At 48.4% G+C, this 27,854-nt stretch overlaps 2 protein-coding genes across 2 annotated transcripts; both read left to right on the forward strand.

Annotated features, from left to right (window-relative positions):
- The first annotated feature begins 280 nt into the window (after nucleotides 1–280).
- Nucleotides 281–3,198, forward strand: LOC306668316 (V-set and immunoglobulin domain-containing protein 10-like). The gene is made up of 2 exons (XM_079151560.1): nucleotides 281–1,236; nucleotides 2,509–3,198. The coding sequence occupies exons 1-2, from the start codon at nucleotides 1,047–1,049 to the stop codon at nucleotides 2,559–2,561; spliced, it is 243 nt and encodes an 80-aa protein (XP_079007686.1). The 5' UTR covers nucleotides 281–1,046; the 3' UTR covers nucleotides 2,562–3,198.
- Nucleotides 3,199–13,792: 10,594 nt separating this feature from the next.
- On the forward strand, nucleotides 13,793–26,780 carry LOC306668312 (WD repeat and SOCS box-containing protein 2-like). The gene is given in 10 exon segments (XM_079151556.1): nucleotides 13,793–13,858; nucleotides 13,860–13,926; nucleotides 13,929–13,995; nucleotides 20,466–20,710; nucleotides 20,855–20,986; nucleotides 22,847–22,947; nucleotides 24,115–24,287; nucleotides 24,942–25,052; nucleotides 25,166–25,273; nucleotides 25,951–26,780. Coding segments are annotated over 10 exon segments (1,218 nt in total). The 5' UTR covers nucleotides 13,793–13,807; the 3' UTR covers nucleotides 26,114–26,780.
- The last annotated feature ends 1,074 nt before the right edge of the window (nucleotides 26,781–27,854 follow it).

Raw genomic sequence — 27,854 nt, forward strand, 5'->3', positions numbered from 1 at the left:
GCAAACCCCGCCTGCTTTTTCCCTTTGTCTCTGTTTTATGAAGAAAATATAGGTAGTCCTATAATTATGTACCTCAACCTCTAAAAGACCTTCAGTTTGTACTGTGCACTGAAGTGAGGGCCGACCTACTTAGTGTAAGGAAATCAGCACACGGAAGTGACAGGAAGACTCGTGGGGCATTCCGAAGGGCCTTCTTTCCAGTCTGTGAATTCCAGGCTTTTCCATAGGGGCGTAGAGCACAGCGGCTTGGTGTCCCCCCGGGGGAGTGGAACCAAAATAAAGGCATTTCAGGGAAGAGGGCAGCATTTATGTACCTGCTGCATGACGAACTGAAGTGGTCGTGGCCTGGGAAGATGTTTTAGTTGGCTTTTGCATTGCCGTGACCAAAGTACCCATCAAGGACAACTTAGAGGAGGGAAAGTTCATTTGGAGCTCATGGTTTCCAAGGTGTCGGTCAACAGATGGCTTATTCCTTTGCTCTGGGCCCCAGATGAGGCGCCACATCATGGGAGAAGGGCCCTGCAGGGGACAGGTGCTCAGCTCATAGCAGGGTCAGAAAGTGGAGGCGGGGTCACAGGGAAGATGCACCCTTCCTGGGCACGCTCCCGGTGACCCATCTCCAACCGTGCCCCACCTGCCTACAGCTACCACCCAGTCATTCAAACTAGGATGGACCGATTAGGGTACATGTCTCACAACCCCATCGTTTTACCTCCTAATAAATATCCCTGCATTAACAGGCACTTTGTGGGGGACGCTTCATATCCACACTGTAACAGACAATACGGTCACCTGCTCAGGAGGCAGGGACAGAATAGTACAGCTGTGATCATCTCTAGCAATCTGTGCCTGTATCTCTGTGAGGTCACGCCCCCACAGCCACACCAACATCTCATGACTTGATCGCACTGGATGCGTGAGGAAGTTTCCCCACAGTACTAGAGGTTGCAGAGTGTCTTGTGATGCCGGGTCACCAAGAAAAGTAAGATGATATCTTGATTGTTTTTCCTGCTTTGGAAATTAGGGGCCAAGACAGGGGCGATGTCATGGTATTGGTGGATTCAGAGGAGGAAGAAGAGGAAGAGGAGGATGCTGCAGCAGAGGAAGAGGAAGAGGAGCCAAATGAGACAGAGGAGTTGCCGAAAGAAAGACACAAGCATGGCCACATTCACAGGGTGACCGCACTGGTGAATGGCAACTTGGAGCAGATGGGAAACGGACTCCGGGATCTGCAAGGTGAGCCCTTTCCTGCTCCAATACTTGGATCTGTGCAGGGAGCACGTGTACGAGGCCTCTGAGGAGCAAGCTTGGTTTCTTCAAAGCTGGGGAATATAAAATTTAGTGGAGAACCTGAGAATCTAGTGCAGGCTGAGCATTTCCTAATCCCAAAATCCAAAATGCAAAACTCTCGGGTTGGGGTGGTTGGTGGCTCAGAGATAGAGCGCTTGCCTCGCGTGCATGAGGCACTGGGTTCGATTCTCAGCACCACATATAAATAAATAAAGGTCCATTGACAATTAAAAAATATGAAAAAAAAAAAAAAACCCAAAACAAAGTGCAAAACTTTCTGAGTGCTATAATGATACCATAGGTTTTTTTTTGTTTTGTTTTGTTTTTTTGCGGTGCTGGGGATCAAACCCAGGGCCTTGTGCTTGCAAGGCAAGCACTCTACCGACTGAGCTATCTCCCCAACCCGACACCACAGGTCTAATGGTTCAATATATACAAATTCAGTTTGGTGTACAAAATTACTACAAATATAAGATTGTCTCAGACTGTGTATAAAAAGAACATATAAAAGATAACTAGATTTTGTGTGTTGACGTGGGTCGTATCCTCAAGATATATGCAAATATTCCAAAATCTGAAATCGGAAACACTCATGATCCCTAGCATTTTGGGTGAGTGATACTGGGTACATATTAACTACCACGGAAATCAAGGTGACGAACATTTATCAAGGCCTGTTCTGAGAAAGGCACAACATTGGCGTTGTTGGGTAGGAAAGAAAGACCCATAGTGTCTCTGTGCAGGGAGCTTTATAAGACCAGTGGGGGTAAACAGATGAAAACGTATGGGGAAAATTAAAACGGAAGCAAGATTTAACCAGTGCTTTGGGGTGGCAGTACGGGAACTATCACGGGAAGGCTCGGATTGATTGCCTGGTTCGGTGGCTGATACGCTTGAAATTGATAGGACCTCGGGGAGGAGGAGAGACCGAGGGCCATGTCCATCAGCAGAAGCGTGTAGAGGAGGTGGAGGTGGGATGAACGTTTAAGGACAGTGAGCAAGCAGCAAGGAGGAAGGGCATTTTAGGGGAGGCAGGAGCCAGGACAAACATCTAGGGGATTCTGAATTCAGAGAACAGGAGAATGCACAGCCGGCACCCACCTTCCCCGTGAACCCCCATTCTGTGGCTCATCAGGAAAGGAGGAGAAATCACCACTGTCGTGGAAACAGTCACACTCTGGAGGTGACTCAGTCAGGTCTAATTTTCCCCCTGAACAGATGACATCAGTGAGCAAGAAAGTGACATCGTGCAAGACGACAGGCCAGTTTGAAGACGTGGACTGGCCATCGTTGCCTGGAAAGCGTGGAAAGCTCTCTGAGCTTCTTTTAGCTTCGACGTGACTTGCGCCTGGGAGTTTGCATTAGCGACATCCGGGGTCTCCCAGCAGCAAAGAAAAGCAGACGGAAGCTTTCCTTCCTTTTTTTTTTTTTTTAAATTGGTTTAACTTGCCACGAATTTCCTCAATGATGTAAAAAGCGGTAGGAAGGAGCACTGTGGGGAGGGGGCAGCTGCAGTTGGCATCTGAGGTGCCACTTTCGCTGGGACTTATGGCTCTCTCCTGCCTGACAGACAGGGATTTGGAGGGAGCACAGATGGGGGAAGCACTTGGTCTTGGTGCCCTTGACCATTCCCCCAGCACAAAGGGAATACTGTGGGGGGTGACAGGGCAACTTTATTGCTGCCCAGGTGAGGACTCAGGCAAATGGCAGATCCCGGGGAAAGGTGACATGTCTGCTACCAAAGCAAGTCAGAGGGAGGCGTTGGGGTCTGATGCACCTGGGCTTCAGCCTGGGCCCTGACCCTCCCGTGCTCCATGGGCTTGGGCATGTCTCTTTACCTCTCACTGAGCCTCAGTTTTCCTCGTCTGTGAAATGGGTGAAATCATTCCTACAGGAGCCAAGCTTGTGGTGAGAATTAAAAGAGGCAACTTGGGGTGTAAAAGTGCCTAGGAGGTGCTCAGTAGATATGAGTTACCTTCTTCGCCTTCCCTAGTGGAAGAAAAAACTGCTCTCTGTAAACAAGGAGCTGCTGCAGACACTTTAGTTCTTTGTAGCGTGGTTTCCAAGAGGCCATTGTCAGAGCTAGGGGGATCCTTTCCCGCCCCCCCGGAGGTATAATTCTTTTCAAAAGAGGTAGAAACTGATAAGAGGAAGTGCCTTTGGTTAGAAACTCACATTTTACAGAGCTTCACATTGTTATAAAAGCCTCCTAGGTGATGGACCTAGGATTAGCTTTCAGCTTTCTCCTCCTCCTCTTGCTTTGAATGGAGGCAAGAGGCACATTTCCCGAGTATCTGGCGATAAGAACTCCTTGAACAAACCAGTCCACCCAGCCTCAGTTGCTCTCTCCCCCTCTGGAATGGGAAAACGTGCTTCGTCTTAGTTCTTAAGAATATTATGAGGATACACTGATAAGGTATACTAAGTATCAAATGAAAATGAAGTGTGATGAGTTTTGGTTGCTAAGGCTTCCAGTAGATTCCCCACCCCCTGCATCCAAATCCCTTGAAGTCAGGGGCCATATAAAGGTGCAATGGATGTGTGCTAAACATGAACTTGAATTTGCACTTGAATTTTCACTCTTTAATGTTGCATATTCTGCTCTAATGGGCAAGATCTAGTGCGCTTAAAAGCGAACTTCCCTTCTTCAGTACCAGGGACTGGGATCCCAAAATGAGGAGCTGGTTTTCTGAAGTAACCTGCAGGTGTGTTTTTCTGGAGGAAGAGACATAAACTGAGCAAATCACTAGAAGTGTGCCCTGTTCCCAACTCAGGACACCGGAGAGTTTGGAGCTGGCTGCAATTTGTACCATCAGAACTAGCTGTGCATTGTATTTCTACTTGGTTCGGTCCTTGACTGCATAGCAGCTCTTGGGCTGGATCACTCTGTAAAACTCTTGGTGTCATTTCAGAATGAGATGCTTAGGTTGCTTCTAAAGTCACTGGAGACTTGACTAGTCAGTCTCTCTCTCCTTTAGTCTTCCATGACTAAATTTAAGAGCCCACTATACAGAGGCATCTCAAAAAAGACCAAACTAGGGGGCAAAACCACTAGCCAGGAATGCAGATGATGTTTTTGCAATATCCCTGGGATGTTTTCCACAACTTCCTTTTGCCCACACACATATGATAGGAAATGGTTGAGGGTTTTCCACCAGCAAATGGGAGCTTCAAGGGCTTGGTGCCAAGTGCTGTAAAGCCCTGTGTTCAAATGTACCTCTGAATCAGTTAAAAAGCCCAAGCACTGAAGTGCTTCACGTTTTAAGGATTTATGAAGAATTGGCACTTCTTCTCCCTTTTAACGTGATCCATACCCAATCCGTGAGCATGTTGACGGTAGGTTACAGCCTTTGTGTGGCAAAGTCCAAGTTGGACTTTAAAAAAATGTTATCTGCATGTATTGTAATTCAGAGACCATGAGATAATATTTATCAGAAGCAGGAAGATAATACTTCAGGGCTATTACAATTACACTGCTTTTCCTCAAAACCTGTTGGACACTGTGGGGAGGGGGCTCTGAAGTCTGTGGCTTTGATATTAGCACCATTTCTTACAAGCACATACAGGACCTATAACTGCAGCAGGGAAATACATGATGGAAAATTTCTATAACCTGTGCACTGAAACCTGGAAAATCATCGTGCTGGGCAGAATTTATTATGATGCAGTTAAGTGCCAACATACATGCTCATCATGGGACTGGCTAGAAACTGCTGCAAAAAAAAAAAAAAAAATCTCTGCATTATTTACATTTTAATATTTGATGGGTACAGTTGGGAGAATTAGTTATGAGGTTATGGATTTTTTTAAGATTATGGAATAAAGTTATTTTTAAATAAATGTTTCAGTGATCTTGATTTAGAGCTGACTAGTAAGTGTAAAGATTTGATTAAAACCAGTTTTGCCAGACTAAAAAAAAAAAATTTTTACTGACCTAATGTTGGAAACAATATTGTTCCCATCACTGTTACTCTTTTTCAAAATTGTAACATAAGGAATGCATCAAGATATACATTAACTGGGTGGCAGTGGCAGCTCCAAAGGTTGAGGCGGGGGATCTCTAAGTTCAAGGCCAGCCTCAGCAGCTTAGGTGAGACCCTATCTTAAAATAAAAGAGGCTAGGGATGTGGCTCAGTGGTAAACTGCCCCTGGGTTAAATCCCCAGTACCTCCACCCCCACCCCCCAAAAAACCCATACTGCTTTGCTTTCTTTGGCCTACCATTTTATGCAGGGCCCTGGGTTCAATCCCCAGCATCTCAAACAAACAAACAAAAAATGAGGACTGAAGACTTTAGAGACTGGGAAATTTGGGAGACTTGGGAGACAAAGAGAATGGAAGGAGAAAATCAAAGAGAGAAATAAGCAAAAGTTTTGGGGGGTGATGTAGAAAACTGGAGTCATGTTTTAAAAAAGTCGGATGGGCAAAGGAGACTGGAGAATAAAAATTAGAACCCAAGGACGCTAGGTGATAGACAAAATAGGAACCCAAGTAGAGAAGACCAACACTGGGACTGAGGATAAAAGTGTAGTAGGGTCAGAGTTGGGTAAAGCAGGCCATTAATGAACAAAAATGCCCAGGGGAAAATGGAGGAGGAAAATGGTCTGGCAAGGTTAAAGTGGGCGGCAACAAAGGGCTGGCAGCAGAGATCAAGGTGCATGTGAAGAGAGCGGGGATCCAAAAACGAACAATTGGGGGACCAACCACAGGTGTACCGGGGTGGCCTGAGGAGAAGTGGGGGGCAGAAGAGGGGCTCCTAGAGCAGAGGGTAAATGGATGAGAGGGGTGAACGGGTGGGGCTCACAAAACGGAGCGCCGGTGTGAAAAAGCGAAACATTAAAACAGGGACTAAAAACAGGGGGCTGGGACCTGGCAGAGCACGTGCCTAGCACGTGGGAGGCCACTGGGTTCCAGCCTCAGCACCACCTAAAAATGAAAGGTACTGTGTCCGTCTAAAACTGAGAATAAAATAAAAAACCATGGGAAACCGGGGTTCGTTAAAAAGTCAATAAATTTAAGACCAGCAAAAAAGGAAAACAGAGAATCCCTCTAGTCAACAAAGGGGGGTGTAGGAAGGAGGGAGGCGCTAAGAGCAGGCAACCCTAAGTGGAGAGTGATGGAAGGCATTTTGGGGACAACTGGCTGGGCCCCTTGAGAAACTCCAAGGCCACCAACAACACAGGGGGCAGGGCAACTAATAAAAGCCAGTTTTTCAGTCTTCCTTCTTCACTCCTACCCTGGCTCCTTAAAGTTAGGAGGAGAGCCAGCTGACCCCTAAGAGGCAGTGCCAAGGTTAAGTGGGAAAAGGCGGACAAACGCGACACCCTGGGGGGCTGGGGAGGCGGGGTCGCGGAGGCCCGGAGGGCACGACTTCCAGACTGCTCGCACCTGCTCCCCCTCCCCGCGTCCCTTTCCCGTCACCTGGGCTTTCAGAGCCCCGCTCGGCCCCACCACTCCGCGACCACCCCGCGTCGACTCCCGCCCTCCTCCCCCAGGCCCGCGCCCCGCCTCCGGTCCCCCGAGCCCTGCTCACGCCTGCCTCCCGCCCCGCACCTCCCGATGCGCCTGAGCGTCGCTTCCCCGAGCCTTTTCCCAGCTCTCAGCGCCCCCTTTCCCTGCGACCCCACTGTTAGACCCGCCCGATGCCCGGCTCGCGACTCCCACACACCCGCCCCTAGGAATCCTCCCGCCCACGTCCCTCTCCAGCCTCACGCGGGCCACTCTGCCTGTGTTACCCGAGCTCGGCCCCGCCCTGCGCTCGGCCCCGCCCCTGAGCTCGGCCCCGCCCCGTCTCTCTCCGCCGCGTCCCCCTGGGCCCGCCCCTCGTTTCTGCCCTCCGCCCCGCCCCGTCTCCCTCCGCCGCGTCCCCCTGGGCCCGCCCCTCGCTTCTGCCCTCGGCCCCGCCCCGTCTCCCTCCGCCGCGTCCCCCTGGGCCCGCCTCTCGCTTCTGCCCTCGGCCCCGCCCCGTCTCCTTCCGCCGCGTCTCCCGCCCCGCCCCCGGCCACGCCCCCTAGCCTTCCGCCGCTTCCCCACCCCCCGCTGTTATCCTGCCCGCCCCGCCCCCGCGCGGTCCCCGCCCGCGCCCGCCGCCATGTGACGGGAAGCAGCTGATGGCCTCTCCGGGTGCGGCGGGCGCGGCAGCGGCGGGGCCGGGGAGGGGGCCGGGGCCGGGGCCGGCGCGTGGGTGGGCGGATGCGGGGGCGGCATGAGGGCCGGCGGCCCGGGGGGGCTGAGGGCGCCCGCCGCCTGCCGCGCGAGGTTGCGCGCGTCCTCCATGGAGGCCGGATGTGAGTCGGGCCGGGCGCGCCCGCTCCCGCCGCTGGAGCCGAGGCCCGTTCCCCCGGGAGGGGCGGGGACCCCCGCGGCGGGCTCGGCGGCGGGCGGGCGCGCGGGGGCGCGGGCCGGGGCGGTGCGCGCGGGGCGGCGGCGGCGGGTGCGCGTCCGGCGCCCAGCTTTGTTTCGCTTTCGCTGTCAGCGGCCGCCGCCCGCCGCCGCCGGGACCCGGGAGGACGGGCTGCTGCGGCCCGGAGCCCGGGAGCCGAGCCCGAGAAGAGGACCCCGGGGGCGGGCGCCGGGGGCCGCGGGACGCGCTGGCAGCCCGCTGGGAGTCAGGCCGGCGCCCTCCCGGCGGGCGGCCGCGTCCCGCCCCACCCGCGTCTCGGTTTTTGTCTCGAGACGGGTGATGGTCGTGCCCGCCTCGGCGGGTGACCCCTGCCACGAGTGGGGCCTGGGGTCCCTGCTGGGAACGACCTTCCCGGCCGCCCCCCTCCGGACGCGCGCCGGTGGGGTGGGGCGGGGTGCATCCCCGGTGACACTTGGGGTCGGGCAGCCTGAGGTTCCCCGGGCGGTGAGGTCCCGCCAGCACCCCGACCGCCAGGGAAAGTGGAAGTCGGAATATTGCGGTACTTCCTTCCGTCCGCGCCCGCGGACACCCCGCCTCTGGAGAAGGCGTGGTGGTCGTACCAAGGCCGGACCCCCAGGCGCACCCGCAGGCTTGGCTCTGCTGGCCGCCTTGCCCCCCCCCCCTGCGTCTGTGGAAATTTAGGATGGACTTGAGGTTATTCCGAGAGCCCTTCACGGCGATTTTAAAAGCAGCTTCCTTACGGGAACTTCTCAGAAGGGTTTAGGCCTAAGGCTCAGACTTTGTTCCAGAACGTCTTGCAGTGAAGTTCAAGCTTCGATCTGGTTGCTGGTGGCTTGTTATTGTGGGTGGGTTGGTTGCCATCCGGATTTTCCCTGGGGTGGTGTTAGTTTTTAATTTAGGAAGTGACATTGCTTTGTTTGCCGGAGCCAGGCAGTCAAAAAGGTGTAGAAGCGGCTCTTTCCCGTTCCCATCTAGATAAGGGCTTTCTTTTCAGTGACTGAATTCCTTTTCAAATGGCCATACTGTTTTCCGGGTCTTAGAAAATCTTTTTTATAGCTTCCGCTGTCATTTCCATTGACTCCTTATAGTTAAATCTGAAAAGCAATCTGAAACTAACCTGCCTTTTTAACAGGAATCTATTTCCAGTTCTGGGTTTTTCTTAATGATTGACAACTATGTTTGCCAGTGTGGGTAGAGCCGTTGAGAGCTGCCAAGCTACTGTTTAAAAAAAAAAAAAAAAAAGAAAAAAAAAATGCCAGAGAGTTTTTGTGTTGTTTTCAAACTGAATAATAAGCCTATTGTGAAGGGATTACAATGGACAATAGTAGAAATCTTCAGCACAGTGGTTTGAATTCATTTATTCATTCAACAAACGTTTACTGAGAGTCTACTAAGTGCAAGGCACTCTCTAGGCTTTCGCTAATAGAAATAAAATTCAAAGCAGGGTGTGATGCCCATGTAATCCCAGCCACTCAGGAGGCCGCAGCAGGAGGATCACAAGTTCAAGGCCAGCCTGGACAACTTAAGGAGAATCTCTCAAAAAATATAAAGGGCAGGTGATGTTTCCCAGTGGTAGAGCACTCACCTAAATTTGAATTCCCAGTACCATAAAAAATAAGAGCTGCATACATATAGGTAATTTAAAAAGTTCTACTAATGGCCACATTTTTAAAGAAAATGTGAAATTAATCTAAAGTTTATATCTTCTAATTCAATACATCTAAAATAATATTGCAATCTAATTCATAAGTAATCAAATAAAAATCATTGGATTATTTCAGTGTCTTTGTACTGTGTCTTCAAAATATGTATTTTATACTTAACAGCCTGTCTCCAGACTTGCCATACATTTTAAGTGATCAGTTAACCATATGTGCTACTGTGTTGAGCAGAGCAGCCCAGTAGCAGTGAAGACATAGGCGAGTTAAGGTGGGTTGGGGAAAAGATAGACAATAAATACATAAAAGCAGTCAAAGTATCTGAGTGATAATTAACAAGATTAAATGGGGCCTGGGGCTACAGCTCAGTGGTACAGCCCTGCCCTTAGGTGAGAGGCACTGGGGTCAATCCTCAGCACCATGTGAAAATAAAGGCATTTTGTCCATCTACAACTACAAAAGGAAAAAAAAAAAAAGTTAAATGGGTGAAGAAAGGTGATGGGATCGCTTAAGATATGGGGAGCCCCACATGATATGATGGAACGGGCCAGGCAAAACCTTCCCAGGCCCAAGAGATAGCTAACAAAAATCCTGAGGCAGGAAAATCTCTGAGCTTCCTGCCATCTGTTAAGGCTAACTCCCTTGCATAGAAGAGATGCTGTAATAAACGTCTTTCCATTTGACCTGGTTGTCCAAACACATCCATTGTTTAATTGGAAAACCCTTAAAGGTGTGTTGCGGGGGTTGGGAAATGTTGGTTAAAGGTTACAAAACTTAGGAGGGATAAGTTCAGGGTGATCCTATGGTGCATTATGGTGACTGTTAGTTAATGAAGAACTCTATGTTGTGTGCTGAAATTGCTGGGAGATTTGTAAGTCCTTCCCACAAAACAAGTATGCGAACTGTAATGCATATGTAGGTGAAAACACCGGGGTGGTATACTATAAACACAGTATTTTCCAGTTAAAACAAAACCCTGTTTCAAACCAAGAAGGGCCACTGCAGGTACAATCCCAGATGAAGCTGGTCCTCTCAGCTCTGTGTTGTTTTGTTTTCAAGTTCTGCACTAATTATGGTTTTCTTTTCCAGTAGCCAAGTTTAGTTTGGGCTCAGACTCTTTAACAGGAGTCACTGGGTTCTTCTTTTAGCGCCTGAATTCCTAAACCAAAATAGCAAGAGATTAAATCCCTAAATCACAGAAATAGAGTACATTTTCAGTAGTCTGATGTTAAAGAAGGATTTCATGTGAAATGTTCATCTTAAGCATCATAGTAGTTTAAGGAACTTCATTTTGTTTATATTTAAAGAGTATTTAAAGAGCTATACCATGTATATTTATTCATTAAATATTTATAGGCTGCCTGCTGTTTGCCAGGAACTCTGCTAGCAGTGGGGATAAACAAGTTTCCTGCAGTGTAGTGAACATGACAGTAGTGGGGGGTGAATGTCAATCAGGTGGTGATGAGTGCTGCAAAGAAAATAAGGTGATCTGTGAAGGAGATTGCAAGGGCCCGAGACCTCAGGAGGAGTTGTCATTGGGGTAAGGATCAGACACGGGCATTCTCAAAGCAAACAGCTGTACGAAGGCCCTGAGGTAGGAACTAACTGAGCACAGTGGAGAGGTAGAAAGCCAGGTAGCGCAGGACTTGAGGGCAGGTAGGAGTTAGAATTTTCTTGTAAGAAGTGGGAAGTGAGGATGGATGTTGGGGGCTGGAGTGGAACCAAGTGCAGGTGGAAGGCTGCCTGGTGGGCAGGTGAGGTCAGAGCAGTAGCCACAGAGATGGACCGAAGTAGATGTGGCAGATCTTCTGGAAACAGACTTGATTGAACTTGCTAATGGATTTGATTAGGGAGCTAAAGGAAATCGGGGTAACCGATTTGACGCTGTGCAGAGCATGATCACGGAGGATACTGTGCACGTGGGGAGTATGAAAGTCATCAGAACGGAGTGAAGGAGTTTTCTTCCAGCTCAGCTGCACTGTTCTTCCGGGTCAGCCAGTGTCATTTAATATGACTGCATCCGTATTTCTCGGCCTCAGCAGTATTGACATTTTGGGCCAGATAATGTTTTGTGGGGGCATCTGTCCCATGCACTGTAGGATGTTGAGCAGCATCACATATACAGTAGAGGTGACACCCTTAGTGGGGGCAACTAAAAATGTCTCCAGACACTGACAGGCCCTCATGGGACAAAATCATACCCAGTTGAGAACCCCTGGGTATGTGAAGAAACATTAGTAGATGAGGGTTTATGTCACCTTAGGAAAATATCTAAAATTGGTAACATGGAGAAAACTGGTGGCAAATTCCCAATACCATCAAGAGACCTGTATTGGATTTAGAATCCGGGGGACTTCTTACCCTGTGAACACAAAAGTGCATGTGTACAGATGGGATTGTGTTGCTGAAAGGATGGCACGTCCACGTTTCTAGGAAGAATGACTTCAGTCTACACAAACACCTGTTTAGACCAGATATGTGAAAGCCTAGATTTCCATATAGGACTTCCAGGAGTGGATGTGCTCTTTACAGAGGCCCAAGAACTATTAAATCACATGTAAGCCACGCTTGATGGTACACACCTGTAATCCTGGTAGCTCTGGAGGCTGAGGCAGGAGGATTGAGAGTTCAAAGCCAGCCTCAGCAACTTAGTGAGGCCCTAGGCAACTCAGTAAGACCCTGTCTCCAAATAAAATATGAAAAAGGGCTGGGATGTGATACAATGGTTAAGTGCTCCTAAATTCAATCCCTGGTACCAAAAAAAAAAAAGAAAGAAAGAATTTTTAGGGCTGGGACTATAGCTCAATGGCAGAGTGTTTGCCTAGCATGTGTGAGGTGCTGGGTTCTGTCCTTAGCACTGCATAAAAATAATTGTTTTTTAAAAAAAATTTTTAGCCACAAGTGATTTTATAAAACAAGCATATTTTCCTGTGGTACATATACTGGAAAAAATGTGTGTGCATATTTATTTTTCTTTACCATCTGTTGCCTTGCTTTCAAGACACCTTGGATTATATCACCATTAAGTGCCACTGAGAAAGGATATTGCTTATTGCACCAGGCATGAGTGAGCAGGCCTGTAGTTCCAGCTACTGGGCAGGCTGAGGCAGGAGGATCACAAGCTCTAGGCCAGCCTGGGAAACTTAGTGAGACTCAAAAATAAAATTTTTTAAAAAGTGGGGGGGCGGAGACAGCTCAGTGGAGTGTTCGCATAGCATTTGTGAGGCCCTGGTTCAATTCCAGAGCCACGAAGTTAAAACAAAAGTACTGCCTGTTTAAGAAAAGTCATTGATTATTAAAATATATCCTGATTTGATAGAGGATAGAAAATACAGGAAGATGTGTCAAGATGAGCCTTAAAACATGGGTTGTTAAGTTATGTCATATCTGGTAACATCCATAAGGTTCAAAGTCTGCTCCTGAAGTGGAACACGCGTGTGTGGAAGTGACCTCCTCCAGGTCGGGACCTCTTCCCTGGGTGTGGCTGGAATCTGTTCTGCAGGCCTTCAGCCTACAGACCCGTCGGCCATGGAGAGCCCTCTTTCAGAATTAGAGGCTTGAACTAGGGAATTGCGATTCGGTCCATGAGGAGGCACCCATGCAGGGCCTCCCTCACGAGAGGCCCTAGGAGGAAGGAGGAGGAAGTCACCTTGGTGGCATTGGAAGAGTGCTTGGACGCTGGTTGCAGAGGAGGGTGGGCGCCTCTCCGTTTGGACGGTCTCAGTGGTGAATCTAGGTGGGATTCTTGTAAGCAGAGAAGGGGCCAGGAGTGAACTTGGAATGTTCAGGAGGCTTTTGTGGCCTGCACGGCGGGGAGGTGCAGGGAGAGGAGGGGAGGCCTGGGTGGGCTGGCAGAAGGACTGGCTCAGCCGCTTCCATCATGTAGGTAGGATGTCTGATGGATTCGGGGTGTGGCGGGGAGTGGTGTGGTGTGGTGGGTGTTTGGCTCTAGGGGTCTGAAAATTAGGAGACGTGAAAGATCTGGGACAGAGGCGATGGGGGAGGCCTAATCAGTAGGTCTGGGCGGGAAGAGGAAGGGCAGGGCCGAAGGCTCTTAGCCTTGATGATGGGAGAGCCACCCAATTGTGATTCCCTGTACCCATTTCCCAGTGGCAGGTTGTCTGAGGCGACCGTAAACACACTGGGGGGCCTTGCTGTTTGGAGCCCTCTAGTGCGTGAGGTATCTTAACTATTTTTTGCATCATCCAACATAGTCCTGGCCGGGATGCCGCCCCACCTTCTTCCTGCTCAGGCATTCATAGGAGAATGAGGCCTCCATTCAGTGTGGCCACCCTCCTGGAGGGTGAGCTTTGAGTCACGGTTAGCTGGCAACTGGGAGGGATGGGACTGAGTAACCCTGGTGGAATGTGGCCTGTGGTCACTTATTACCCCAGGTCATTTAAATGACAACTCCCTCTGGGAACCCAGTGTTCCCCGTGTTCTTGGGGAGGATGCAGCTTGCTCGAAGCCCTCCAGCAGGTGAGCGTTGTTGAAGCATGCTCTCTCCCGCCCCAGAGGAACCGCTGCTGCTGGCCGAACTCAAGCCTGGGGCGCCCCCACCAGTTCGATTGGAAGTCCAGCTGTGAGACATGGAGCGTGGCCTTCTCCCCAGATGCTCCTGGTTTGCCTGGTCTCAAGGACACTGCATCGTCAAGCTGATCCCCTGGCCGCTGGAGGAGCAGTTGTAAGTACTCTGTATGCAAAGGAACGAGGGAACTTTCCCAAGTGACTACCCTTTCTTTTGGGCCTCCCTGTCCAAATCAGCCTAGGGAAAAGGACCTGAACAGTTCAGGAGTTGATCACTGGAGTTTGCAGAAGCCCACATCCTGTGGGTGGGAAATTCAGCTCTGTTGGGCTTGTCAACCCCACGCTGACTTTGCTTTACACACTTATTGAGATGTAATTTATTCACCATGCAATTCTCCCATTTTTTTTTTAAGTTGATCTTTTTTTTTTTTTTTTTTGCGGTACTGGGGATCGAACCCAGGGCCTCGTGCTTACAAGGCAAGCACTCTATCGACCTGAGCTATCTCCCCAGCCCAATTCTCCCATTTAAAATGTATAGTGTGGTTGGCGGCTTTTAGTGTACTCAGAGTTGAGTATCTATAACCGTGTTCAATTTTAGAACATTTTCTGCCTTAGGAAGACCCTGTATCCCCCTGTATCCACTCCAGCCCCCCTGCTCCCCAGCCCCTGGTAATCACTGTCTTTCTGAATTTGCCCCTTGTGAGTGTTCTTGTTGATAGAACCTAGAATACGCAGCTTTCTTGACCAGCTTCTCGCAGCATGACGTTTCATCGTTCATAATGCAGCTTGTGTTAGTACTTCGTGTCCATTTATTGCCCAATAATTACTGTATGGTACAGAGGTACATTTTGTTTATACATTTTTCATCGATGGGACGTTTAGATTTTCTTTTTTGGCTAGTGTGATAGTGTGTGCGAACATTTATGTATCAGTTGCTGTGTGGGCATGTGTTTTCAGTTTAACCGAGGAAGTGTCACACTGTTTTCCAAAGTGGTGGCACCGTTTTACATGCCTGCCAACTGTGTGTTCAGATTCCAAATCCTCTGCATCCTCACCAGCATTCCAGCATAGCATCCTGCTGGGTGTGAAATGGATGTCGCTGGTTTTGATTTGCATTTCCATGGGGTACTGGTGTGGAGCACCTTCTCACGTGCTTTTTGGCTCTTTGTATACCTTCATTGGAGAAATATCTGTTTTAGATATTTAGTCTATTTTAAAATTGGATCTTTTTCTTTTCTTTGTTAACTTAGTTAAGTTTCTGATGCTAAAGTTTTTCTTTATTTGAAAAAAACAGATCCCAGGGAATGTTATGTATGGCCCAGCATTCGGATCTTTTTGTTTGCGTAGGGCAACTCAATGTCTGCATTTATTTATTCTGCCAGCTTTTTTTCTTTGCATGACACTAAGCTAGAGGCCAAGAATTTGGAAATACATTCAATTCGGCCAGTTCTCCAGGTCTCCTTTTGCTTTCGGCTTTTTTTTTTTGGTACTAGAGGTTGAACCTAGGGGTGCTTAACCACTGAGCCTCATCTCCAGCCCTTTTGTGTATTTATTTAGTCACACTGTCTTATGAGTTGTGGAGGCTGTCTTTGAATTCCCTATCCTCCTGTCTCAGCCTCCCCAGCTGCTGGGATTACAGGTGTGTGCTTTAGTCATTTCTTATAATTGCAGGTTAGATTTAAGCTTTTTGATAGTTCCGTCTGGAACTTGATTCTCTGATAGTGTATCATGCTGTCAAGAGTTTGCCAAAAGAGTCTGCACACTGCTGGGGTTGAAGAGTGTGATACTGCGATTATTAATACTTTGTTAACCTTACCTGTCTTCATTTCCTGGCACACAACTCTGCAGATCCTTGGGGTCTCCACAGTGATAAGTGTCTTTTTGTGTACTGTTGATTGTTGTCTGGCTATCCCTAGGTAACTTTGGGATGGGGACTGGTCACCAGAAAGAGCACAGCAGGACTAAGGGATTTGCAATTGCAACCCAATCCCAGGAAAGGGAGGGGGCTGAAGGTTAAGTTGATTGCCAGTGACTGATGGTGTAATCAGTCACGCTTATGCAACGAAGCTTCTATCAACCCCTAAAAGGACTAGGTTCAGAGCTAGATAAAGGAGCACTTGAAGGTTCCTTGCAGGTTGGTGGCCCTGGGGAGAACGTGGCGTCTCAGTGCCCCTTCCTACATGCATTGCCTTGTGCATCTCTTCCACTGTTACTGACATTCTGTATACTAAACTGATAAAAATATAAGTAAGATGTTTTCCTGAGGTCTGTCAGCTGCTTTACCAGATTAATTGAATCTGAGAAGGGGGTTGTACGAAGGAACCTTCATTTATAGCCAGTGGGTCAGAAACCCAGGGAAAAACACCGAGGACTTGCAGTAGGCATCTGTAACAGCAAGGGGAGTCCTTGGGGACCGAGTCCTCAACCTGTGGGATCCAAGGCTCTCTCCTTGTAGTTAGTGTCAGAAGTGCCACCCAGCAGGTACCTGCTTGCTTACATGTGGGGAAAAGCCCCCATGTTTGGTCACAGAAGTCTGTGTTGAGAAAATAGGAGAAAATGACTGGTTTTACCCCTATACTTTCAGAGGGATAAATTTGTGCAGTTTCTGGAAGGAAGGCGATTTGGCAAGACCTTAAAACGGTCCTCCTGGCAGCCCTGGGATGTGGCTCAGTGATGGGGGTCAGGTCCTGGTGCACGCACGTGTGCACACACATTCTTCTGGCTGTTAGGAATCTCAGAAAGCGGGGTCACCTATTTACATGTGCTGGTTTTCATCATGAAATTAATTATATAGTAGTAAAAATATCAGAGCTAGCTTAAGATTTAGTACTAGAGGATGGTTAAAGAAATTATGGTGTTTCCAGGGGTTTTTTATTTTTATTTTTTTAGTTGTAGGTGAACACAATGCCTTTATTTTTATGTGGTGCTGAGGATCGAACCCAGTCCCTCACCCATGCTAGGCAAGCAAGCACTCTACCACTGAGCCACAGCCCCAGCCCTCCATATGTTTTTATAGCCATTAAAGATTATCGTATCTGTAATCGTGATCTTCAGTTCTTCTGTGGTCTGTTTACTGGTAATGCCGAGGACATTCATTGTTTATTGATCTCCCACTCTAAATGCAGGGGACTCTCCTTTGTATGTAGACTTAAGTCTAATATCAGTTTATTGTCTGAAAGATTGTTTTTGAAAAAAGAATAAAATGGAAAATCCGTTGTTTACCCAAAAATTAGATATATTCAAATATATACATTAGGTAAATGTATCCTTTCAGTATTAACTAAGGGGAAATGGAAAAAGGCATTTGAATATAACCCTTTTGTGTATCTATTGTTTAATGTAGTGAGAAAAATATTAATGTATTAAATGAGAACTTAACTGGTTTTGGGGGGAAAAATCAAACATTTTGAAGACTAATAACCTAGGGAAATTCATGGCATAAGGCTTGTTGAAGAAAGCAGGATATAAAACTGTATATGCAATAATATCCCAAATTTATTTTTTAAAACATGAGTGTACACATGAATTAAAGTCTAGTGAAATGTTTATTAGGGATAGAGTGTCGTTAGAATTATGGGTAATTATCATTTGTTCCATTTCCAGATCTTCCCATGCTTCTCTATTTTTATAATTGGAAGTAATTGTTTTAAATTCCCTTTAAAAGTGGGAACCACATACAGTGGCGCTGCCTGTTGTACCAGTGACGCGGGAAGCCAAGGAAGGAGGCCTCGCAAGTTCAAAGCCAGCTTCAGCAACTCCAAAATAAAGAACAGGGCTGGGAATATAGCTCAGTGGCTAAGCACCCTGGGTTCAATCCCTGATATGAAAAATAAAAAGCAGTAATCTGGGCAGGGCATGCTGGCTTACCCCTGTAATCACAGCTGCTCAGGAGGCTGGGGCAGAAAGATCAAAAGTTCACGGCCAGCCTGGGCAACTCAGCAAGATCCTGTCTTAAAAAAATAAAGGGGCTGGATGTAGCTCAGTGTAGCTCAGTGGTAGGGCACCCTTGGATTCAGTCCAAGAGGGGGGACCTGGGGCATTATATGCTTGATTGTAATGCATTAAAAATCAGGAATTGCTTTAGGTCTTGAGCCAGATAATCGGAGTCGACCAATGTCTGCGCTGCTTGCAGAAGGAAGCTTCGAGCCTCTCATTTCAGGTGAGCCAAGTTCTGCTGATGGCTCTCCCTTCCTCCACAGCCCCTGCTCTCGCTGCCACCCCTGCCTCCCACCTCCCATCTCCCACGCTCCCCGTGCCTGAGCCACTCCAGGCTATTTGTTGAGGACTAGCCCAGGACACCCAAGACTTGAGTTCTGATTCCAGTTCTGCCCTTGGTTTTGTGAGCCTGGGAGAGTTAATAACTCTGCCTTCCAGCAGGAATTTCAGCACAGTCTTGTACTGCCTGACTGTGTTTCGGCAGTGAAAGCACATGTGGCAGTGGTCCCCAGGGTTGTACTGCCTAGTGACACCGTCACTGTCTTTGTGTGAGCACACTCTGTGACACTGGCACAAGCACAATCACCTAACTACAGTTCTCAGCACATAGCCCTTTTGTTAAGTGGTGCATGACTACCTCTTTCTAGAATCTCTCAACTTATGATATTAAAATGAATAATGTGGAAATTTATTTTAATTCATTTTGAATAAAGTAGCTACAGGTGTATCTCTTAATTCAAATACAGAAATCAGAATTTTATAAAAGATAAACATACCTTTGGAGGTTCCAAGCTATTCTGTGATGTTCTTCCCTTGGCCTGCTTTTAAAGTCCTTCCCAAGGTGGCGACTCACTCACCTGCACCATGGCCAAGTAGGTGTGGACAGGCCTGAACAAGCCTAGACAGGCAGGGAGGGCCCACAGATGGAGTGGACGAGACCAACTGAAAGGGCTTTGATTGCATCCAGATAATTTAGCCAGAAAAACACACATTTTCAGCCTCCTTTGGCCATTTAGACCAGAGGCCAGCCAAAATTTTCCATAGAGGCCCAGATAGTAAATAGTTTGGGCTTCGTGGGCCACAGCCTCTGCCAGGACTGTTCAGTTCTGCCAGGGTAGCAGTATGTGCTCAAAAGACAATGGCAGGTTCCAGAACTTACAAAAACTAAATCCAGGCACCTTCCCCAACATGGATCAATGTAGGTGACATTATGCCAGATGAAGTCAGCTAGGCGCAGAAGGCCAAATGCCAAGCGCTTTTGTATGTGGAATCTAAATAGCGTTGTATTCCAGAAGGAGAGCGCAGGGCTGGCTCCAGAGGCTGGGAGGAGCGTGGGATCGTGGTCCCAGGCTGCGAGGTTTTGGTTGACTGGGGTGCGTTCTGGAGATCTGATCTGTTGTGTTTAATAATTCTTATTTGAAGATTGTTAGAAGAGTAGATCTTAAATGTTCTCAGAAGAAAAAAATAAGTGTGTGAAGCGAAGGCTACGTTAATGAGCTTGATTTGACCGTTACACATCGCATACATGTGTCAACACATGTTGTACATGTAAATATGTCAATTTTTATTTGTTAACTAGATCATGGTTTTTGAAATGAGAACTAAAGGGATTGTTGAAAGAATCAAAACAGAAACAGGCTGCCGGCCTCTGATCTGGCCTGCTCTTGCCTCATTTCCTCCCTTCTGACTTTCCAGGTGAGCTTGATGAGATTTTTTATTTCACCACATAGACTTGTGACTTGCTCAGAACTTCTGGGAAAGCATGGAATGAAGAGGCCTGGGGCGCACGTACTGTGAGTGTAGGGTTCTTGTCGGATCGCTCTGGGGTCTGGCGTTCTCCTCTCCATTTCCCCCAGTTGGCTGTCCAAGAGTGTGGTCAGGCCACCCAGAAAAGCAGGATTTACTAAAGGTGTGTTTTCAGGCCAAACCCCAGAGCTGTCTGCTTACCTTTGAGACTTTATCTGCCAGACACAGGTGGGCAGGGCCCAGTGACTCAGGGACTGAGTCTCACTTACCCGGAACAGAGTGAGGATATAAAAGGAGAGGAATGTAAGAGGAGGTGCTGGGCCAAGTGATCTTCCAGGCAGTGTCCCTCGAACAGTTCTGGGGTTCGGTCTGTCTGTTGACTACTCTGGATTGCTTCTTGCCCTGCATGTTCTGCCAGGGAAGTACATGGAAGAACCCTACTATTGACTGGAACTTAGTGAAGGTGGAAATCAACATCTACTAAGCAAATTGTTAGCCAGAGAGAGGTTTATTTCCCAGGTCCTTGAGGACTTCTGAGTGACAGAAGGGGACTTCTGAGGCAGGAGAGCCGCAGCTGGTGTTCGGGCTCTAATTCTGTCTGTCCTGGTTCCAGACTATAGTATAAATATGCTTTCCCCTGGGAAAAACCGAGTACGTGTTTCTTTCCACGCACCAAAACCCAGGAGAACTTTCTGAGCAAGAGTGTGGCTCCCAGGAGCCTCTGTGATCTGTTATCCCATAAGGCAGGTCACCCACCGCAGGGCTGTTGCCAGCGGCTCGAGCAAGGCCAGTGCAGCTTCTCTTCCGTGATTTCCAAATGAAACAAAGCCACACCAGCATCCACTGAGAGCCAAATTGCTTTTCAGGACTTCAGAGAGTATTGTCCCAGGATGACAGGTTGGTTGATGTGGTAACAATTTTAGACTCCAATCTTTGCTTTCCCAGCATCCCTAAAGGGTTTGAAGCCAAAAGTCGAAGCAGCAAAAATGATACAAAAGGACGAGGGAGTCCAAAGGAGAAGACACTGGACTGTGGTCAGATTGTTTGGGGTTTGGCCTTCAGCCCGTGGCCTTCTCCACCCAGCAGGAAGCTCTGGGCACGCCACCATCCCCAAGTGCCAGACATCTCTTGCCTGATCCTTGCCACAGGGCTCAATGATGGACAGATCAAGATTTGGGAGGTGCAGACAGGTAGGTCGTTTCCGGTGGCACTAGGTCCCGACAGGCATGTTCATGCATGTTCCCGTCAGGTTCCAGTTGGCTGAGGGGTGTAGCGTGATGAGCATTCTGGGTGCCATCTCACCCGCTGACCGAATGCCTCTGCTCCCCTCCCAGGGCTCCTGCTTTTGAATCTTTCTGGGCACCAAGATGTTGTGAGAGATCTGAGCTTCACACCTAGTGGCAGTTTGATTTTGGTCTCTGCATCACGGGACAAGACTCTTCGCATCTGGGACCTGAATAAGCACGGTAGGGAGGTGCTTAAATTCACTCGAAGGCTCCTTTATCAACCTCACTAGTGCTGTTTTTATCTAGAATGGTGTTTTTCACACGTTTTCTCTGTTACTGCCTTCCAAGAGCCTTGTTAGTCATACTCTTCCTAATCACCCTTCCTGCCCCAGAGATGTACTGAATCAAAGAAGTACTGTGCAGTCATACCTCCGGTGTCAGAGAAACGAGCTTCAGGACCCTGTGGATGCCAGAAGCTGTGAATGCTCAAGTCTCTTATGTGAAATGGCATAGTATTTGTATATGACCAACCCACTGTGCTTTAAACCATCTCTAGGATGACTTAGAATACCTAATAAAATGTAAACTAAGGGAAATAGTGGTTTTACTCTAATGACAGGAAAAATAATCTGTACATAATCAGTATAGACACAATTGAAAAATTTTTTTCCATCCATGAGAGTTAAATCCATAAATTTGGGTACAGAGGACTGACTGTACATCTATATATTAAAAGCATGTCTGTGCTTGGTATGTAAAAAACCAGGTTCCTGGCCCCCAAGAACCCCCTTGGAGTGGTATTGCCCCTTCTGAAAACATACACCATAGTGCAGGTTTCCTTACCCCCAGCAGCTTGCCACCTCAGGAGGGACTCAAGAGGGGCTTTGGAAGTCACTCACTGGCTAGGAAGGAAGGGCTGGATGAGACTGACTGAGAACAGCCTGGGCCACTGTTAGGGCTTTGTAAGGAAAGACAGGGATTAAAGTTGTGCCCCAGGTACCAGGCTCTGCCCTGCTGGCCTGATTTCCCTTAATGCCTTCAATCCTCACAACACCTGGATGTGGCAGCTGAAGAAGCCATAACCAACTTTAAAAATATTTTACATATCTCTTTTACATATCTCCATGTGCATAAAAATTTCATGGATTCCTGTGTATGACCACATACATGTTTATAAAAATTGTTTTTTTTTTTTTCCCTTGCTTGGTTCTTTTCTTCCCATCCTCTCCACCTCCCTCTTTTGTGTCCCCTCCTCTTCTCTGCCACCTGGTAGCCCACGTTGAGAACCTACTGTGTATCTGTCTATAATTTTTTCTATACTTACATAATCCTATACAGATGGCTTACATCCATGGGAATCGGGGGTCACTGTTTCACAAAAATGGATCCTATGCTTCACATTTTTTCTGCATCTTGCTTTTTTCATTAAACATTACCCCATAGAAAAGTCTGTGTCTCTGAGTCCGTCCACATTAACAAATTAGACATATCCCCATTAATTCACCCGCTCCCCTATGTCTGGGCATTAGATTTTTTTCAAAAAGCCAAGACCTGGAGAGATTGCGTGAGTCACTGGACTTCTGTACTGAGTAAGCAGCCGAGCCAGCATTGAAACCCGAGTTGTCTGACTCCAGAGCTTATGCCTGTAATCACTCCACACCGCCACCCATTCTCCAGCAGGGCAGCCGTGGGGCATGGGGAAGCCATTGCCGAGATTAAACAGGAGAGTTGAAGATAAGCACTCTCAGTCGGGAAGGATGCTTCAGAGTCCTTGAGGAGGTTGGGTACCTGAAAAGCGTGTTTTCTGCAATGAAAGGGTGTTAGGTCTGTTTCCACCCTTTTTCCTGTAGATTTATGTGGAGCCATGAACGATTTCCCTTGGCCATTAGAATATCCTGTTAATAGATTACAACTGTTTATTTTATTTTTTTTTTTCTCTGTTTACATGATTAAATGACAAATTGGACAGAGTTCCTCCTCAGCGAAGCCTTTGGGCCCGGTCGTGAGTGAACTGGATGGATATGTTGGGTGCTGGTCCTTCGGCCTTCCTCCTTGGTTGTTTGGAGGGTGGGCTTACTGTTTGTTTCTCTCCTTTGCCAGGTAAACAGATTCAGGTGTTATCGGGCCACCTGCAGTGGGTTTACTGCTGCTCCATCTCCCCAGACTGCAGTATGCTGTGCTCCGCAGCTGGAGAGAAGTCGGTAAGCCTCACACACGGGGTGCCATTTCCTCTGCTGTTCAGTTCGCTGAGAAGCGGAGGTCTGAAGCAGCGGCTGTCACCACCGCCACACCTCAGCGGGAAAGCCTGCTGCTGGGCTGCCACCTCCTGTACGGCTCCGGCTCCGGTTCGGCACTGAGGTGGACCAAGAAGGGGGAGGGTTCTGAAGTAGGTCGCTCTAGTATTGGGGGGTTGTTTCCTCTACAAAGTGGAGAAAGGGTGCTTGTTGAATTTCTTTCCCTTTGGATTCTAAGATTTTAAAAGTTGCAGCCCACATCTGGATCCAAACTGCCTTTGAAACATCTAGTTTGAATTTAGGGGTTTGAATTCAAATCATAGTTAGTCACATATTGTTGAACTTTGTCCTTTGATCCTGTTACTAAAAAAGAAAAAGTATTAGAAACTCAAGGACAAGACTCTGGCGATTTGCTTCTGTTTAGGTTTTGCATCTGCCTTGAGCCTTTGCTGCACTGATAGAAAATTAGATGAAGTGTCTGCTTTTTGGTGCTGTCCAGATGACCGAGCCCTTGAGGTGTGGAACTTTTGTGAAATGAGTCTCCTTAAAGGAGAGAAAGCAAAATGCTACTTTGACTGACTCTCGGGGTAGAAGTGATAAGGCAGTTCTGAGGCTTGGTGATTTCCACGGTCCTCCAAGAAAGGGGTGGGGTAACGTCTCATCAGGGTGCCACTCCCTGGCGGGGTGATCCGGAATCCACCTCACCCGTTTTTGGCTCTTAAGTAGAACGAGATAGTGTTTACTCAGGTTTTCTCGCACCTGCTATCCTATCTCCAGCAGGGCTGGCAGCCTCCAGGTCTGCTTGCTTAGGCTCACTTCCGAGCGGGGGGGCACAGGCCCGCAATCCCAGCTACCGGGAGGCTGAGGCAGGAGAATTACGAGTGCAAAGCCGGCCGCAGCAACATAGTGAGAGCCCATCTCAAGAAAGCAAGTTAAAAAGGGCTGGAGATAAAGAAAACCAAACGAGCCTCATGAACTCAGATTCGGGCTTTATTTCCACCTGTGCGACAGGCTGCGGAAGAGCCGCGAGGAGAGCGCACGGCTTTGCCTGGCCGCGAGCCTGAGGAGGGAATGGGGTGCTTTTCAGCTCATTCGTGCTGTTGCCCCTCACCAGGTCCCTGTTCATCTCCGCAGGTCTTTCTATGGAGCATGCGGTCCTACACACTAATCCGGAAGCTAGAAGGCCACCAAAGCAGTGTTGTCTCTTGTGACTTCTCCCCAGACTCTGCCTTGCTTGTCACAGCTTCGTATGATACCAACGTGATCATGTGGGACCCCTACACTGGCGAGAGGCTGCGGTCTCTCCAGTAAGGACTGATTTCCCTGCTCTGGTTTCCTTGTCTGGTGACTGACAGGAAAGCTGCCTGGCATTAGACAGGTCCCCCTGGAGTCTGGGATTTGGAGCAGCCTGGACCAAAAGGCACTGTTGGCTCAGTGCTTGGTTGTCAGTCAGGCTGTCTGAACTAGATCGAGTGTCTGCAGGTCTCCTGGTTTAGAAAGCTCTGTACTGGTTGGGATTCAGCGTTACGAAACCTCCAAGTGACTTTTAATTTCCACTTACTAATATCAGTAGTAACAAGTGCAGAAAGATCTCCAGTGGAAACTGTCATTTCCAGTATGAATTTGCATGTTCTCGCAAACCCCGCCTGCTTTTTCCCTTTGTCTCTGTTTTATGAAGCAAATAATAGGTAGTCCTATAATTATGTACCTCAACCTCTAAAAGACCTTCAGTTTGTACTGTGCACTGAAGTGAGGGCCGACCTACTTAGTGTAAGGAAATCAGCACACGGAAGTGACAGGAAGACTCGTGGGGCATTCCGAAGGGCCTTCTTTCCAGTCTGTGAATTCCAGGCTTTTCCATAGGGGCGTAGAGCACAGCGGCTTGGTGTCCCCCCGGGGGTCTGGACGTGGGGAGAGGCTGGCCTTCACACCTGACCCGCCATCCCTTCTGTCTTCCACAGCCACACCCAGCTGGAGCCTGCCATGGATGACAGCGATGTCCACGTGAGCTCACTGAGATCCGTGTGCTTCTCTCCTGAAGGCCTGTACCTCGCCACAGTGGCCGACGACAGGTAAGGGGAGGACTCCCTCTGGGGCCCCAGAGCAGTGTTTGCAGTGCTGTCAGCACGCCCTCTTGGCGCCACCTGGGTGACTGACGTGTGCGTGCACCCTCTCTCCCGTCCAGGCTCCTGAGGATCTGGGCCCTGGAGCTGAAGGCGCCCGTTGCATTTGCTCCCATGACCAATGGGCTTTGCTGCACGTTCTTTCCACATGGTGGAGTTATTGCCACAGGGTATGTATGTTAGCTGAGCAGACGAGGAGCAGTTTATGCTGCGTGTATCGTCTAGTTTTTAAGGGAAGAAAATATCTAGAATTTTCTTGCCTATGAAAAATGAAATCTAAGATTATATAAAATTCAAATATTCTGACAATACATCATTTACTCTTAACATTTAATCTAAATGCAATTAAAGATATGCAATTCATGCTGCTAATTGGCCAAGTTCACAAGGAGACACAAATGAGGATGAGGTAGAATTTTATGGGAAGCCATTCTGAGACCACCTTACAGGTAGCACCTGGGGCTTGGTAGGTGGCACTCTTTCTCTTACTGCCCTTGATCTGACTTGCAGAGGGGCTTTGTTGGCAGAGATGGAGTGGCGTCAAATGTGTCTTCAGGGTCTTCAGTATTGGATGAGGTCTCTTTGTCTTGCGGAGCTGGCCTCAAACTCCTGGGCGCAAGCCGTCCTGAGTGGTCTGAGCCACAGCCACAGGCACGAGCCACCTCGTAAGGTGTTGGAAACCTGTCGACAACGCTAGTCCTCAGCACCGAGCCTTTAGACATGCCTGCTCAGATTTGCATTTCACCTCCTAGTCTCTTTTGCTATTTTAGGTCAAATTAGAAACATTATTAAAATATCGTTGCCGTGAAAGCAAGGTCTCTGAATACGTTGGTCTGTTCTGTTTCAGGACAAGAGATGGCCACGTCCAGTTCTGGACTGCTCCTAGAGTTCTATCGTCACTGAAGCACTTATGCCGGAAAGCCCTTCGAAGCTTCCTGACAACTTACCAAGTCCTAGCACTGCCAATCCCCAAGAAAATGAAAGAGTTCCTCACATACAGGACTTTCTAAGCAATGCTGCACATCTCGTTTTCTTCGTAGCAGAGTAAATCTTCCAGGCAAAGGAACAGCTGGAATGATAGGCCAAACATCTGGTCTTGGATTGAGTAGAAGTTCTTTGGGATTGTGACTAGGTGTGGCCAGCTGGACTCCAGTGGACTCGGCGTGGATCTCTTCCTCCATGGCACGTGCAGGCCCGACCTAGAGGAGGAAGGCCCAGTCCTGCAGTGACTGCCGTACCGTGCTCTTCAGTCCACTGTGACCAGCAGCTGCCGCGCTCGTTCTAGGCATTTTGATTCAGAGCGCAGTTACTGATGTGTAGACGACGAGAGCCGACATCCAGAGCCCCTCCTCAGTGGTGGCAGAGTTCTGTGCCGCCGTCCTTGTTCCCAGTGCAGGGGTGGCATGGCTTGACGTCCCCTCCTGCTGTGCTCAGAGCTGCTTTGATGTTGGCGAGTACGTCCCTCAGCTCCCTCTGACCGGCAGGACCGAGTTCCCGCGCAGCCTTGGGTGCACGGTGTTCCCGAGTGACAGGTGGTCAGAGGCCGTGCTCCTGACTGATAACAGACACTATTATTGGCTGTTTTTCTTTTTAAAATGGTGTGCATGTGCAGGAGATGACAAATCCGTGTCAGGTTATGAGGATGTGTTCCTAAATGCATGACTGTCCAAATGGTTACTGAGTTGTCAGTCGTTGGCCATTTATTAGCATTATATTTATTTGTGTTTTCTAAGCAGATGTCAAGGTACAACTGTTTTTCCTCCATGGTGTCTAAGAACCAGAGTGCTCCATGGAACAGTTGTGAAGTGTCCTAGTGGTGTAGAGTCGGTGTTGTCAGCACTTCAGCTAAATGCTTATGTACAACATCTGTCTTTGCTGCTTGACCTCACGGGGTTCATTAGTCAGTCTCAACTACCCAAAACGAAAACAGCTCCTTAAAAGTACTGTTCTCCTCCAGTGGCATGTACCCTACTAATCAAAACACCTCATTCCTACAAAATCTGCCTTAGGAAAATTTAATATATTTTAAATTATTTTGAAAGAGATGCAACATCTTATTCTTTGGCTTTCTTAATCGATCCTTTGTGTAGGCAGTGTAACAACTTATTGAGAAAGAAGAGGAATCTCCTCTACCACCTTCATTGCTTGAAGAAAAAAACATTTCAAAATGAGGCTTTCATTGAAAAAAGAAAAAAAAAAAAAGCTTTTGGCTCTGTTTCATTTTTTCCCCCCATTAAGAAAAAGCACTCAAGCCAGGCGTGGCGGCACACACCTGTATCCCAGCTCCTCAGGGCGGAGGCAGGGGGATTAAAGTTTGAGGCAGGCTTGTGGCAACTTAGACCATCTCAAGATTTCTGGGGCTGAGCATGTAACTCGGTGGCAGAACACCCCTGGGTCCAGACCCCAGTACTGGGAGGGGCGGGGGATCAAAAAATCACCTTTAGAACAAGTAGCAGAAGGGGGAGGCAGCCTTTCAGTTTCATGCCCATCTTTAAGTATCATGGGGTGTGTCTGGGAGAACCTGGGTGGATTCCTCCTTGGGACCCCGCTTCGCTAATAGCTTCAAACTCTTGGTGAGCCCAGAGCTTGCTCTGGGTGGAGGGGAAACCTACTTCTCCTGTGTGGTGTAGGATGCGCCTCAGCTTACCCCAGGGCTACGTCCCTGTATGCCCACTGTGGGCTGGAAATGCCACGTGGGTGGCCTTCTAACACCTGACATGCTGAAGAGCTCAGCTGCCTGGCACGGTGTCC

The sequence above is a fragment of the Sciurus vulgaris genome, assembly GCF_902686455.1.
Source record: "Sciurus vulgaris genome assembly, chromosome: 8".
Taxonomy (NCBI): Eukaryota; Metazoa; Chordata; class Mammalia; order Rodentia; family Sciuridae; genus Sciurus; species Sciurus vulgaris.